Raw genomic sequence first — 15,532 nt, forward strand, 5'->3', positions numbered from 1 at the left:
GTGCAGCTGTGATTACAGGAACTTTGCATTCTTCCGGTATAGAGATGGGCTCTTTAGGGGGTGAGAGGGGGGGTAAAGTTAGCACTGAACCTATCTGCCAGGATGTTGGCAATATCAGTTGGGTCTGTATATTTAGTGCCATTGTGCTGCAACTCAGAGCAGATCAGAGAGTTGCCATTGAGATTCTTGACATAGCTATAGAATGCTTTGTGGTTGTCTTTAGAATCAGTGTCGATTTTTTTTTTTGTAACTAGCTTTGGAGGATTTTATCGGGGATCGCAGCTTCTTACGGAGGCTGACCAGGGAGCTCCACCACTCGTGGGATTTTACTCTTTTGCAAGAGTTTCTTCCTTCTGTTGTACAGTTTGTTTATGGCAGGGGACCACCAGATTGGCTTCCCTTTTTTGGAGGATAGCGTCTTGGTTCTGTTTGGGATAGCACGATCCATGCACTCATGTAACTGCTTATAAAGCGCAATTGTGAAGGATTCAGTAGTCGTAACTGTATTGTCCTGCTGCATGGGTGTCATGAAGTTCACTACTTCTGTCTTAAGCATGAAGTTGGCTTTGGAGACATTTTTTACCATGGTTTACTTAATGGGGGGTGGAGTCAGGATGTGGATATCTAGGGTAATTAGCTTATGGTCGGATCGGACCAATGAGGCATTGACTTCAGGTGTGGAACACTGGTCACTCATACTGGTAAAGACTAGATCTAGGTTATTGTTGCCCCATGGTGAGGGTGTGAATAAGTTGATCCAGGGCATTGCAGTTTATGAAGTCCAGAAAGCGTTGAGTGAAGGAGTTGGTACACGAGTAGTTTTCCCAGTTAATGGTGGGGTAGTTGAAATCGCCCATTATTAGGGTGTTTGATTGAACCCTAATATTTTTCAGTACATCAAGAAAAAAGGAGTGGGAATCCTGGGGCATGGTGGGTGATCTGTAGCAAGCTACAATTTGGATTGCAGTTTTGCCCAGAGTTAGTTGCACTTGGATAACCTTGGCTGCATTATGCTGAGCAACTAGCCTGGAGGTGCAGATATCCTTAATGAATATGGACACACCTCCGCCTTTGGTGTTCCGGTCCAGGTTACACGGCCGAAAAGTGTGGTACGAGTTATAGCCTTGGTAGTGCAGAGGTGCTCTCTGGAGCCTTGAACCAGGTCTCAGTCACTGCACAGATATCGATGTACTCCATTTTATGGAGTGCCTCGAGTGAGTGCATTTTGAGATTTAGACTTCTAGCATAGAGTACCATCACCCTCAGTTTTTGCTTGCCTGTTCCTGTTACGGTGGTGAATTTGTCATTTGAACCTAGCCTAAAAAAGGCACTACAGGGGCAGCAAGAACCTTAGCCAGCATTCGGAATCCCAGGGGTGACAGGTGCAGGCCATCTCTGGCAAAGCATCATAGTCTGTCGACCATGTTATCCCAGGCAGACAGATACTGGGATCCATTTAGAATGGCACCAGAAGCTTAGCCAATTGTTGAATCATTTTGTCCTTGTACTGCGGCATCATTCTGGGTGATGGCAGTATGTTACTCAGGGCTAGGGCCATACCTGCGCAGGCTACAAGATCGGAGAGCTCTTCCATGTCTCTTCATGTAGTCCAGGGAGGTACGTCTGAAGTCGTTCACACCAACATGGACAATGACAGAGTCATATCTGTACTTGTTGTGGAGTGACCTGAGTGCGTGGGTTATGTGACGGATCCACACACACACACACACACACACACACACACACACACACACACACACACATGTATATATATATATATATATATATATATATATATGTGTATATATATATATATATATATATATATATATATATGTATATATGTACATATGTATATATATATATATATATATATATGTATATATATATATATATATATATATATATATATATGTATATATATATATATATATATATATATATATATATATATATATATATATATATATATATATATATATATATATATATATATATATATATATATATATATATATATATATATATATATATATATATATATGTATATATATATATATATATATATATATATATATATATACACACACACATACACACACACACATATGTATATATATATATATACACACATATTTATATATATATATATAGATATATATATATATATATATATATATATATATATATCTATATATATATATATATATATATATATATATATATATATATATATATATATATATATATATATATATATATATATATATATATATATATATATATATATATATATATATATATATATATATATATATATATATATATATAGATATATATATATATATATATATAGATAGTAGATACACACACAGCTGGGAAAACCTGGCAGATTTACAAGCTGTGCCCCTTTCTGCCCAGACTCAGTTAATCATGCTGCCAGTCAGCTATCCTAAGGCTCTTACAAAGGGTACCCAATTATACTGTGCAAAATTAATACCAATACAAATGGTAGGGTGCAACCAAAGCAGCATTGCTTTCAGGAGCAACCGCAGTGTCACTGAAACAACCATAAATACTCTCAAGATGTTAAAAGTATTCTCTAAAGGACCAGCCACAATGAAAGACATTAAAGACAGTTCTGCCTTTATATGATCAGAGAGGAGTTAGCCCCTCAGCCAAGCATGTCTCCCAATAACAGACACCATGGCAGTTGCCCTACAGAATTTATTTAATGCAGAGCCACATTTTAAAGAACTTTTAGCCACTTGAGAGCAAGCACTGCAGAATTCCAGCATTTCCTGAAGTCCCTCATCTTCAATCCCCCTTGCTTTCTGCTTCAACTGATGCAGGATGGTCTCCTGGTACATAATCACATGAAACTGACAGTTTAGGGACCGCATGGTTATGATAATTGGTGGGTAGCACTTCCCAAATCAAGAGCCTTGCGCTCTTTTTTTTTTTTTTTTTTTTTTTTTTTTCTTACTGACATTTGATTACCGGGAAAGTCCAACTGGGTAGAAGCTCATTTTCAGTAGAGGCCCGAGGAGAAAAGCTCCAAATTAGAGCATTTTAAGAAAAATAATTTTACAATCTTCAAAAATAAAACAAAAACATCTGCAGTTTAAATAATTATAAACTAGACAATATGAAAACGATGGTTAAGAATCAATACAAGTTATATGACCATTTAATATTTAGAGAAATTTAGACAGACTGTAAAGAAAGTAAAGCTAAGTTAGTCTAATACAAACAGGAACTGCAATATGAAGCGAAGGAAAAACAGGCTTATGCCACATTTAGAGTGAAAGTTAGGGAAGATAATTTGACAGAAGTGAAGGGACAGTAAGACCGTATAAGGAATGAAAAAGTACCTGTTCACATTTAGGGATTTAGTTTATCCTGGTTTTGAGCAAGAAATGAGCCAGACTTTAGCTAGGAAGTCTTTCAGAGTGGTTTTGAAAGATGGGAGAGTATTGGCCTGATGGATACAGGTAAGGAGTTCCAAAGCCTTATCAACCTCGTACGAGTTACAGACAATGCCCAGCAGATTTGCTATGTTTGTAGACAAGAGTTTCCACCGGGTCACAATAACCAACTGGAACATAACTGCGTAGAATTTTTTTTAGTGTTGGAACAGGCAGATGGATGCTGGATAATTTTAAAGGTGAAATAAGCTGTGTATATGTTAATGAAGCAATTCTAACTAATTCAGGCTTTTTAATGCTATACAGTGGTGGGTTCTGAAAGGGATATCCTGCTGCACATTTAGTGGCTTTGTTATAGCACTGTTCAAGTTTTAATTTTTGTGAAACCTGGAGGTTAAGTAAGGATGCGAACGCTATAAAGAGTGGGGAGGAGATATGTAGTGGCAAGTGTAGTTTTTAGTTACATCTGTGAGAAAGTTTTTGGTTCTGTAAAGTATCCGTAGTTTTTGAGGAGTTCTTATGCAATGTTGTATATGCAGGTCAAATGTAATATCATCCACTACCATCCCTAATAATTTGCAATGAGAAGCGACTTCAATTGTATTATCAAGAAACAAGACTTTAATCTTTTTTTTTCGTGAGAGGGGGATTTTGGGGGGGGGGTGTAGGGAAAAAGAGCAGCACTAGTATCTGAAGACATGGCCTTTGTATTTGTTACAAGGTTCTTAATTACTTGAGAGATTCAGGCACTCTGTAAAACAGGTCAGGTTTCCTGGGAGCAGGGTGCTAGGGATCCAGTAAAATGGACATGTCACAAATCACATCACCCAGGATCTTGTGCAGTACAGCAAGAAGCTTCAGTTAAGTTTGCCCATGAAACTGCCTAATTTTTTTCTTAGACTGACAGAACTCAATCCTTGCAGCTGAATTGCTCTTACACCCTGTGAAGTTAATCTCCAAAGGAAAAGCCCTCAGGTGGAGAGGCTGAGGACAGTGCGTCTCACAGAGTTAGCAAAGAAACCCAAAATTGGTTAACATAGGCTAACTCTACCACCAAGTCTGAAAAAAAAATCAGAAGTCTCCGGTGAGGGGGTCCTTTTACCAGGTGAGATTCTAGAAGCATGAGTCTTTTTCAAGTTGTCTGCTTGGATCTCAAATTCCACAAAGTCCTCGTCCAGTCTGATGAAGTCCTGTGAATCAGCCTAGGAAGAATATACTTCAGCTCAAGCAGGTGAGGCTGGGGTAAACAGTCATGTTCTTTGGCAGTTTGGACCTATGCTTGAATGGTGCATTGGACTGAGAAGCCTTAGGACATGAACAAACTCTTCACAGACAAGAATCAGAGAGATACAACCCTCACCCTCTAACAAGGTATTTTTTGCCAGAAACCAGGCCCAACTGATGTCTAAAGAGTTGTGGCTCAAGCAGGTGGCAGGGCTAAGGATTTACGGCACCATCAAGTGAGGTCACAGCAGAAGACTCCACAGTAGTACAAGCCAATGGAAAGGGCTGTGAAAGCACCACACCACCTCTGATTATCTTCATTAATGTACAGCGTCCAGACATGAATGTGTGTCCGTTTCCTTGATGCCCCTTTTCCTTGGAATGTTCCTCCTTCCTCCCCCTTTGTGAGCTTGGAGGGACCACCAGATGCAACAGAATACTAAGGCCATGAACAGAACAGAATCTGCCCTACACTTTACGGTATTAGCCATTGAAAAAAACACAATGGAGATAGTATGGTATACTATGTTCTGGGCTCAAACAAAAACAGACATTCTGAGTGGAAATCCCTACGTGGAATTTGCTTTCTACAATCCAAATACTTGTATATGTTTTCTGACATCTACAGAAAATGCTACACAAAAAGTAGCTACTAATAGAAATGCTTCCAGGTAGTGTGCTTATCTGATTTCTCTAACTTAAGGCCGACCCAATGCTCTGAAAGCGCAAAGTAATAAATCAACCTCACGTCACAAACTTTCCTATACACAACAAAGACACCGGAAGGGTATTCCTCTGGCCATGAAGGAAGGAGAATTGCTGGTATTCAGGTCGATCTTGGCTTCTGCAAGGCATGTTACCCCAAAAGTCATTTCTGCAAAAAAACTACGAAGATCCAAAGGTTCTCCAACAAGGGACTTGGACTCTCAAGCTCAGCAGCTAGACAAACCGCGCCAGGGAACACTAAAATCCTGCAAAGAAAGGTGCAATATGAATAAGCAGATGCTTGCTTTATACTGGAAGTTTCCTGCAGTTTCTTGTACATTTGGGCCAATTTATAGAGCTCAGATAGGCCATACATATAGGGATACCTGCGGCTAAGTCCCAGCAGTCAAGACTACAACAACATGAATCTAAACAAAGAATATCTCATTCCTATCACTGCCCACCTAAAGGCTGAACCTGGGGAGGGAATAGCTGGGCCCATACCTTGACCCTAATTGTTAAAGCAACCTTATCCACCTGAAAACCCTGACAAAGGTTTGACAGTGCTGAATAGGGATGAGGATCCTGGCAGGAGCTGCTGAAAAAATGAAAATGGGCAAAAGGACCAAAATTTGAAAAGCTGGTACTCAAACCACCACAATGTTAAAGGGGTGGACCCCAGACCATATAAGGAGCATCAATAGAAAGACCTACCACTTTTGGGATTAATTCACTTCAAGTGACAAACATTTGGCTTTTAACAGATTCAGCAGAGTGTAGTCAAGGTTTCTGAGATGCAGGAAACGAAATACTAGAATGTCCTGTTCTGCATAAAACTTCTTCAGCTACAGGAAGGCCCAGAGATGGAACAGTGAAACTCACCTTGGGTGCCTTTGGGAGAAAAAACTGTTTCTAGTCCACAGAAAATGGCTGCTTTTGGGGACTAAGCAGAAGTCTGACCAAGAGATGCTGATTCCTTAAACTGGTAGTCAAGTGTCAAATCAGCCAGGTTAAAATGGTTCAAATGGACTAAGTTTTAGCTTCTCGAACACAAAATTAAAATTGGGGGAGGGTGCAGGGCATCCAATTTTTTTGGAAGCCTCTTATGCAAAATCCCTTTTAATTTTTAAAAGGGAAGATTCATGGGCAGACATGTTGAAAAACAAAATGAACCTTGGGTAAATAGGACAGTAACCGACACAAATATTGCAAAAAAAAAAAAAAAAAAAAAAAAAAAAAAAAAAAAACTAGCCCTAATGGGTGCTGGTTACGTTGTTGACACCAACTAGAAAATATTTTCATTCACTAACAAGACCTTCTAGTAGCAAGCTTTCTTAACTCCATTAATACCTGTTGCACATCCTCAGTAAACAGGTGTTTAAAGGGAATTAAGACCATCATCCAGGTAGTCAGCTGAAGTTGACTGCGATCGGGCTGTATCAAACATCCTGTTCTTGCATGAGTAGATCCAGTCTGTGAGGAAGCTTGTGGAAAATTGCCCATGGCCATTTTCAAAAGAAGGGAGAGAACTACTGCTGCCTGGGCCAGAAGGGAATCACCACAATGATCTTGGGGGATTCTTTCTGAATCTTCATAAGTACAATGGATAAGAGTGGAAAGGGTGGAAAAGCGTACAGGCACATCCTGTACAAAAAATAAAAGCGGCATCTGTCTTCTAGGCCTTCTTGCATGAAGTACTAGAGCAGAATCTTGCCACCTGACTGTTCAAAGGGAAGGCAAATAAGGTCTACTTGAGGAACTCCCCACAGATGTATCAAATGTTGGAAGACCCCCGAGCTAGTCTGCCCTTGTACTACTCAGCATGTCTGCCACACAACTTTGCTGTGACGGAACGCAGGATACCTGTAGTTTGAGACTGTGCTGTGAAGCTATATCCCAAGCCAACATGGTTATCCTGCAAAGCAGGTACAACCTGGTTCCCCTTGCTTGTTGATGTACTACATGACTGTGGTAATGTCTAACAACCTGAAGGGCTCCATGGAACCAATGATGACTCAGAGTTCAGCCTTGATCCAGGCAAACATCTCTTACATTTATGTGCTTGCACTGGTCTTTGGTGTCCCACATACCTTGCACTTTTTTCCTCCTGAAACTGCTCCTCAAGGATAGTCAGAGGCAACTGTAGTGGCTGACTGCTCTGGAACAGGAAGGAAGAGGGGGAGATCAAGATTTAAGGATATTTGCTGTCCTCACCAAATTATTTTTCCTCTGACAAGCCACAGCACTGGGATTTGAAAAGACAACAGATATTCATGCTGGGAACCAAATAGACTTCAAATATCACTATCTTTCTCATACGGAGTCTTGCCAGGGGTATTGTAATGAGACCCAAAATCCTAAGGTATTCCCCTGCAGTGACCAAAGTCAGAGTGGAAAACCTTAGAAATAGATCTAGACACAGAACTATTTTTCCTGTTGAAGAAACGCACTCAATTGAGGTAGCTAGCTGACATCCCAAATACACAATCATATCTGAAAAAGTAAAAAGACATCTGAATGTTCCCTTAGAATCCCAGCTTGTGTAAGATATCTCAACCAAAAAGAAACTGCTGACACAGAGAGACTCCGCAAAGATAAGCAAGTTGTCTAAATTATGAAAAAATGTGGATACCCTGTAGCCTGCAATGATCACAAACTGGAACTAGACACTTTGGCAACATACTTGGTGAAGTGGACAGTCCAAAAGACAAAGCAGACACCTAATAATGTGATCCAGACACAAAGCCTTCAGAACCACTTGAAGTCTGGATGAATAGGGATGTGATGAGAATTGTTTTAAATCTAGTATTACGAGAAAACTTGAATGAGAAAGTAGCAACAGGTTGTCAAGTGACATCATTTTGAATTTGGGCACAAATATGTTTAGGATAAACACATCCAGAACTGGTCTCCAAGCATTTTAAATCTTTGGCACTAAACACTGAATACAAACCTTTCCCAGCTGGGAAGGAGGAACCGGTTCTATCCAACCCTGGGAAAGCTTTTGATGAAGTACAAGTAAAAAAGGACTGGTCTGATGACTGCGGGAATACCCTCCATAATCTTCAGAACCCATTTGTCTGAAACTATTTGTTGCCAAAGACAGACTTTCTGGAAAGGAAATGGGGCTGCCGGGAGATGATAGAGAGGGGACAAGACCCCTTTAAAAAGTCATTCTGATTTGTTGGACTGTCCTTGGTTTGGGGAGGTTCCAGAATTCCTTTTGGAACTCATCAGTTATTTCTTCTAAAATGTTTATCTGCATTTTGTTTTGACTGTTTACACTGTAAACACTTCAGAAAAAGGGACCTCGGACGCCTTGGTTCTGAAGGACCCCTCTGCCACATGGGCGACATTGGCCACTAGAGTGGGGGGATCTCTCTCCTACTGGAGTCCTGAACCCCCCTCGCAATTCCCAGAATCACATCTTTCTACCCCCTTTCTGGTTCCTTGAAAAAGTTCTCTGAGGGGTACAAAAACTTATCCCTACTGCAGACAGGGTTTTTCATTTTTGTTCATTCATACAGTCTCTCTCTAACTTTGGACCCAAACAGGGTAGCTTTATTTAAAGGGTGCATTGATGGACATCTTGTATGGCTCCACAAAGTCGCAAAGGAATATCCATTCATGCATCTTAATGGAAACCTTGAACCAAACACAATGGAAGCCTTCAGTAGTGTGTGAAATCTGCCACATATAAGCTTTTGAGAGAGACTATAGGGTGTGGCCTGTTGTGAAGACAGTATTTTCATCCGCTGCCGATATGCACCCTTACAGGCATTGTGAAAGCTCCTTTTTCAAGTCCTTTTGAAATCTTGTAAAATCTGTCAGGTAATTGAGAGACTGTAGGGTAAAGGTAGCTGACAAAATCTGGCCAGGGCCCTACAGTCTCTGTTAAGAAGATGGAGAGAAGGACTTTCCTAAGCAGGTCCCTTCTTGGTGGCTACTGCTATCACCATGTTATCAACTGAGACTCCTGCTTGAATAGTTGTGGTCAATGTGTGCAGTCAGGTATTTTTTTTTTTTTTTTTTTTTGGAACAGGCTCTGTGGTACTCAGATCCTTCCAAGAGTGATGGGAAATGAGGTCTGCCACTTCATCTGCTGGGTTATCACCCAGGAGAAAGCTAAGCCAGTTCCCTAAGGGCTCAAGAAACAAAGCCTCCTCCTGGGAATAGGCTTCGAAAGACCAACCACCTTTCTGACTCAGAAGCAAGAGCATTTCTCTGAACAAGGTATCCTTAAGTGGTGACCTGGGGACCCATCTCCTTCATCAAAGTAGTCATTTGCTGAATTCCTGTGGAGAATCAATGTGCTTCCTCTTGAATTTAGGCTTCCAGGTAACATCCTTGGGGAGTGATCTGCGAACAACCTGGAAGTGTGGAGGGGGTCCTGCAAAAGGACTGTCTAGAGGTTGGAATGGACCAGCTGTCCCAATGGGACAGAATGAGCAGACTCAGGACATAGGACAGACAGCTATGGAGTGGGAGGACCTGATGGGGTTAAAGATGTCTTGTCTCCAGTCATGTGGAGAGCTCTGTTCACTGCCTTGAATGCAGACACCGAGAGAGAGCCCAATACAGCTCTAGCATGAGCCAAAGCCACCTACCTGGAGAAATCCAAGACTTCCCCATGACCCTGCCTCAACACAAAAGTTGGAGCCAAACTGTCTAGTGCGGCGGTCCCAAGGGGGAAGGGATGACTCTGAAAACTTCAGATTCAAATACCACCACCCCCCACACCCACAGCCGACAATGAAGTTATGGTTCTGAGATTCCTCCAACAAGGATCTGACCCATGCAATCCCAGAATTCTCAGATCCTGAATCTTCATACTCAAAGGGTGGACCACAGTAGGAATCACAAAGGGTGTTTGGGCTGGTCCGAAGCTCACGGGTCTGATGGGAGACAGACAGAAGTACTCCCAACTGAATTTGGATCCCAGGAAATTTTCATCGTCCTATCCATATCTGCTTTAGACAGCCTCCTGCTATACCTGAAGAATGAGGAGGTAGATTAAGGTCTTGAAACTCTACAGGGAGTTTCATACAAAACAGGAGAATGGAGTCTTGACAGAATTGGCTCTGGACAGAACCAAAGCTGTTTATGGGACAGAGACTTGCATGAAGACAGCATTACATCTGAAACTTTAGAAATCCTGGAAGGAGGAGACGAAGCCGGCACCGAGTGAGGACAGTGATCACAGGAGCGCTTCAACTCTTTAGGCTTTTCTTTGGACTTTTCCAAAGAATTCTACCCTTTCTCCATCAGAGAACTTTCTGATTTATTTGCAGAGGGTTAAGCTCCAGATAATGAGGAGGAAGTTAGCAATCTCTTAAGAATTAGCTTGTTCCTGCATTCAACATACGCTATGTGGTTGAAGCTGGAACAAATCTCACACCTCAAGAGCAGCAACCTCAAAACAGTAAATGCATTCTGAATGGACATCCAAGTTAAGTAATTTGTGCCCACACTATGAACACTTTTTAAAACCCGTAGGTTTGTCTGACATTATGCAAGCAAGGTAAAACAATCCTGACAATTTCAAACAAACTAAACTACAGAACAGGCAACTTACCAGAAATGATACCAAGAAATTCCCAATTAAATGGGAAAGAAAATACCAACAATGGTACCAAGACTACAAACAAATGGTAGAAGGGAGAATGAGATGGAAAGGGCACTAGGCCTAGAAGGAACAAAAAAAAAAAAGTTTATCTTAACTATAGGGAAGGAGGAGGAGAGAGATAAAAAGACCCTAAATAAAAGATGAATCTTAACAATTAAAATTCAACTTATCTCCCAAAAGCTTGTGCCACAAAAAAGCACTTCTGGTTGTTGGGAGCGGCAAACGAGATCAGAGGTAATCTTGTGTTTGTGACAGGATTGTGGTAAAGGGGAGGAGCTTGAACTATGAATCCAAAGTCTGAGAAGTGGCCAACTTCTCATCCGAAACCCAATGGTTTAGGAATGGATGAAAAAGACTTCAGATCTATCATCCTTTACGTCAGCTAAGACCTACAGTACTTTTAAAAGTAAACAACCTAGACAGTTTAATCAACATGGCATTTTATGCTACACATTACTTTCATCTTACTAAAGTAGCAGACACAGGATAAAAATAATGCAGCAGTAAATGTTTTGGCAAAAAGCAGCTATAAAAACCAATAAACACTTGTTTTTTCACTTCACTCCTTACCTCTTTTTCTGTATCAGTTTTCCTCTTGTCTGAACGTTTTCCTTTATCTGTAGTAAGAGGTTTAATAGCTGCACTATGTCCAGGAACTCCTGGCACTAGGACTTTGGTTCCTGAAGGCACTATTGGAGTTCTTATCTAGAAAATCAAAAACAGTCAGTAGCTCCCAGTTTACTAAAACTGCTTCAATAAAAAGGTAAAAAGCTAATGCAACAAATAAATGAAAAGGGATACTGGTATGCTCAGACAGCCAAGAGAGTTGTCTTCAATGGTGATCGGTGAAAAGCGAAACCATTTTAGTCATCACCGCAACCCAGTAGTCACCACAGTACACAAAAACATTCATATTTCAAAAACAAACATGTCTTAAACCAAATTGCCAATTGCGATGTATTCAGACATAAAAGCATTATCACAAGATGTAAGAACACAAGTGAAAGTTGAAAGTACCAATTCACAAAAAATCTGACAAGAATTCTTAACCATAATGTCTTTTCTTTAGCCACAAACTCCACAACACAATGCGTGTCAGCAATGCAAAGACCAAAAGAAAGAGAACATTTTATGTATTGAACCTTGCATTGGAAAAATGACTCCTCAGGATACAAATTAAATACCCAATGGTTTGATGAACCTCTGGAGGAGAAGAGGGAATAAACTCACATAGGAAGATGGGGAAAAATTTTTTCAAAGATTACAGCTCAGCTGGTAGAAATTCATTCAGTAAAATAAATTTAGGTGAAGTCAGTTTCAACAAAGCTGAGTTTTTTTTCAAAAACACTGACATTTGTAAAACATGCAAAAAAAATAAGGGCACCTTGCCAAAAAAAAAAAGAAAATCAATCAAAGCAGTATTACTGTACTGCAAAACAGTTTCAGCAGGTCATTTTTTGCTGGGGGGAAAACACAGTGCTGATAAAACCTTTACATTCTAAATTAAAGATTTGATCCACTGTCTACTTATACTTGGCTGAAAAAAAGTAATGCAGATACAAGGGAGATTACAAGTTCACATTGAACATCCCTTTAAAGTGTGCTAGCTGGCATGCAGATTAAGGGCACAACACTTCAGAAAGTACAGTTGTGTAACAAATTACTTAACAGTGGATGTTCAAATAGATCACTGTTGCAGTAAAGCTGATTGGCAGTAGCCTACCAAGGATGTCATATGTCCACCCAGTCTATCAAAGCTTAGATGTACTTCTCATACAAAATATCTGAACTTAGACCAATCCAAAAGACTACATGCTAGCACTTTAGGGACATACAGGCACAAAAATCTCGGAGTTTTCCTAATTCAGCTAAAGACTAAGGCTGAAATCCAAAGATGATGGACTTGGATTAAAAGAAAGGTATGTGGGAATGGACAGGAATAATGAATTCCACCTTAGCCTAAAAAGCAAAAGGAAAAAGGGAAATGGAGGGAAGGAACTTGTACTGCAACAGAAATGTATTCAAACATCTACTGTTATGTTATGAAAAGGGATACTGGTATGCTCAGACAGCCAAGAGTTGTCCTCAATGGTGATCGGTGAAATGCGAAACCATTTTAGTCATCATTGCAACCCAGTACTCACCACAGTACACAAAAACATTCCTATTTCACATACATACCTGTTTTATACAAACCAAATTACTATACTATGTTCACCATTACGTAACTGCTATAGTAATGCTAACTGATGGGATGATTCCCATATCTCTAATGCAGCAGAGTGAGTAGAAGTTAAGGAGGCAAAAGTGAAGCCCAGCAATTCTTGAGGGATGGTTCTGGCTCCAGAAAACCTATCAATTTTGTAATGTTTGGTTAAAGTATGTATGGAAAAAGTACAGTTGTGTACACTTACCATAAATGTAGATATTCAATTGTATTCACTGTTGCAGTCATTACATTTGGGTAATCTGCTGGCAAGCTGCCCTCAGTCAGCCTGAATAACAAAGTCTTGGGTCCTCCGTCGGTTGCTGTCTCCTCCTCCATGATGTCAGGGGTATAAAACATGCAGCAGACTCCATTTTAATCAGTTTTTCTTGCCCCAGATGTCAGATGCCCCCCAAATGGGGAGCAAAAATATATATAAACAAACTGTAAATATATAAATGCACTTTTAGAAACAAACTTTACCTTCAACTAAAAGCAAATACACCACAAAGGCTTTTGAGTATAGTGAAGGAAAGAAAAGGTATAGAATGGGGGATGGCGGGTGGGTAACCCGGACTGCAACACTGAATACACACTAACATCTACATTTATGGTAAGTGTACACAACTGTATGATGTTCTTCGTGTTTCACTGTTGCAGTCATTACATTTGGGTATAATCCCAAAGCTATGGATGGGAGGATGGAACTAAACAGCATTAGGAGTGGCTATAAGGCCCTGCAGGACTGTAGTGGCAAAGCCTGCCCTGGATTTAAAGGAGAGAGGTAAATGATAATGCATTGTGATGGTATGAACAGAGCTCCAAGTAGCAGCTTCTAGAATGTCTTTGGTTGGGACCCCTCTAAGAAAAGCTGCTGAAGTAGAGACAGCCCTGTTGGAATGTGATCTGATCCCCTTGGGCACAGGTTTACCATGGTGCAAATAGCAGAAATGAATGCAGTGGCTTATCCATTTACAGATAAGTCTGCTTTAATTAGCCTTCCCCTCTGATCCTGCAGCAAATGCTACCAGCAGTTGCTCAGACTTTAAAGATTTGGTCCTGTTTAAGTAGAATCTTAGTTGTCTGTGTACATCCAATGAATGCAGAATCCGCGCCACCTTGTTCTGCGGATTTGGGTAAAATGTTGGCAGGTGAATGGTCTGGTTAAGAGCCACACTGGATACCAACTTAGGCATAAAAGAAGGATTGGTCCTGAGGGCCACCCTGTCCGGGTAAAAAATAATGAAAGGCTCCACTGCCATGAGAGCCTGTAGTTCTGAAACCCTTCTTGCTGAAGTCACTGCCAAAAGAAAAGCTGTTTTCCAAGATAGAAATTTTATATTCGCAGTAGCTGCTGGTTCAAAAGGAGGCAGGGTGAGTTTTTCCAGCACAAAATTGAGGTCCTATACAGGAGATGGTGCTCTCCTGGGAGGCCTTAAATATTTGGCCCCTCTGAGATACTGTTTAAGCAGTGGATGAGAAAAGAGGGGAGGCTCTATGCTGTAATAAGCAGAGATGGCAGAGGCATGGATTTTTATTGAAGAAAAAGATACGCCCTTGTCAAGCATTTTGGTTAACTATTGTAAAATCTGAGGAATATTGGTTTTGCTGCGTCTATTCCTTGTGCTTGGTTCCAAGCACAGAATCTCTTCCATTGATCAGCATAGGATTTTCTAGTACTAGGCCTTCTGGCTTCCAAAATGACATCCATCACAGGCTTACTGAGAGATGTGGTTTGAATAATTAGTTGATCAGCCAAACTGCAAGATTCAGAGTTTGGAGCCGAGTATGTAGAATTTGAAAGTTCTACTGAGAAAGTATATGAGGTGTTTGAGGCAAGTACCAAGGAGGAAGGTGAGACATATTCCTTAGAAGCGTGTACCAGTGCTGGTGAGGCCAGTCCGGAGCAATTAGGATCATTTTTGTTTTTTTCCTGTACTTTCAAGTAAGACCTTGGAGAGTAGGAGGCAGAGGTGGAAGGCATAGATTGATAAGTTTTTCCAGCTGAAGGCTAGAGCATCCACTTTCCATGCTTTTTTGTGATGAGTTCTTGTGCAAAATTTGTCCAACTGATAGTTTTGGGGAGAGGAAACTAGATCTAGGTCTGGGCTCCACCATTTCTATGGTAACCTGTTGAAGAATTGAGGATCCAGTTTCCATTCGTGTGGGTCCATAAGATTTCTGCTTAGGTCGTCTGCCAGAGCATTTTGCTTTCCTGGCAGGAATTGTGCTTGAAGATGTAATTGGTAAGTCAAGGCTGTGATCCACAAGGCCATGGCTAGTATGCAAAGGGGGTAGGAATGTGTACCCCCCTGCTTGTTTATGTACCACATAACAGTGGTG

The 15,532-nt window shown here is 40.6% G+C and overlaps 1 protein-coding gene and 2 non-coding genes across 3 annotated transcripts in view; all 3 read right to left on the reverse strand.

Moving 5' to 3' along the window:
* The window catches only part of WDR43 (WD repeat domain 43), a 1,886,673-nt gene that overhangs the window by 921,057 nt on the left and 950,084 nt on the right, over positions 1-15,532 (reverse strand). Inside the window, exon 10 of the mRNA XM_044059887.1 lies at positions 11,554-11,688. Within this exon, the coding sequence (XP_043915822.1) occupies positions 11,554-11,688 (135 nt within the window). The remainder of the gene's footprint in view (positions 1-11,553; positions 11,689-15,532) is intronic.
* Positions 11,789-11,862, reverse strand: LOC122792584. The gene has a single exon (XR_006363392.1). It is a non-coding gene; the product is annotated as a small nucleolar RNA SNORD53/SNORD92 (small nucleolar RNA).
* LOC122792585 lies at positions 13,044-13,115 on the reverse strand. The gene has a single exon (XR_006363393.1). It is a non-coding gene; the product is annotated as a small nucleolar RNA SNORD53/SNORD92 (small nucleolar RNA).

The sequence above is a fragment of the Protopterus annectens genome, chromosome 1.part2, assembly GCF_019279795.1.
Source record: "Protopterus annectens isolate FY-2018-M chromosome 1.part2, PAN1.0, whole genome shotgun sequence".
Lineage (NCBI taxonomy): Eukaryota > Metazoa > Chordata > Ceratodontiformes > Protopteridae > Protopterus > Protopterus annectens.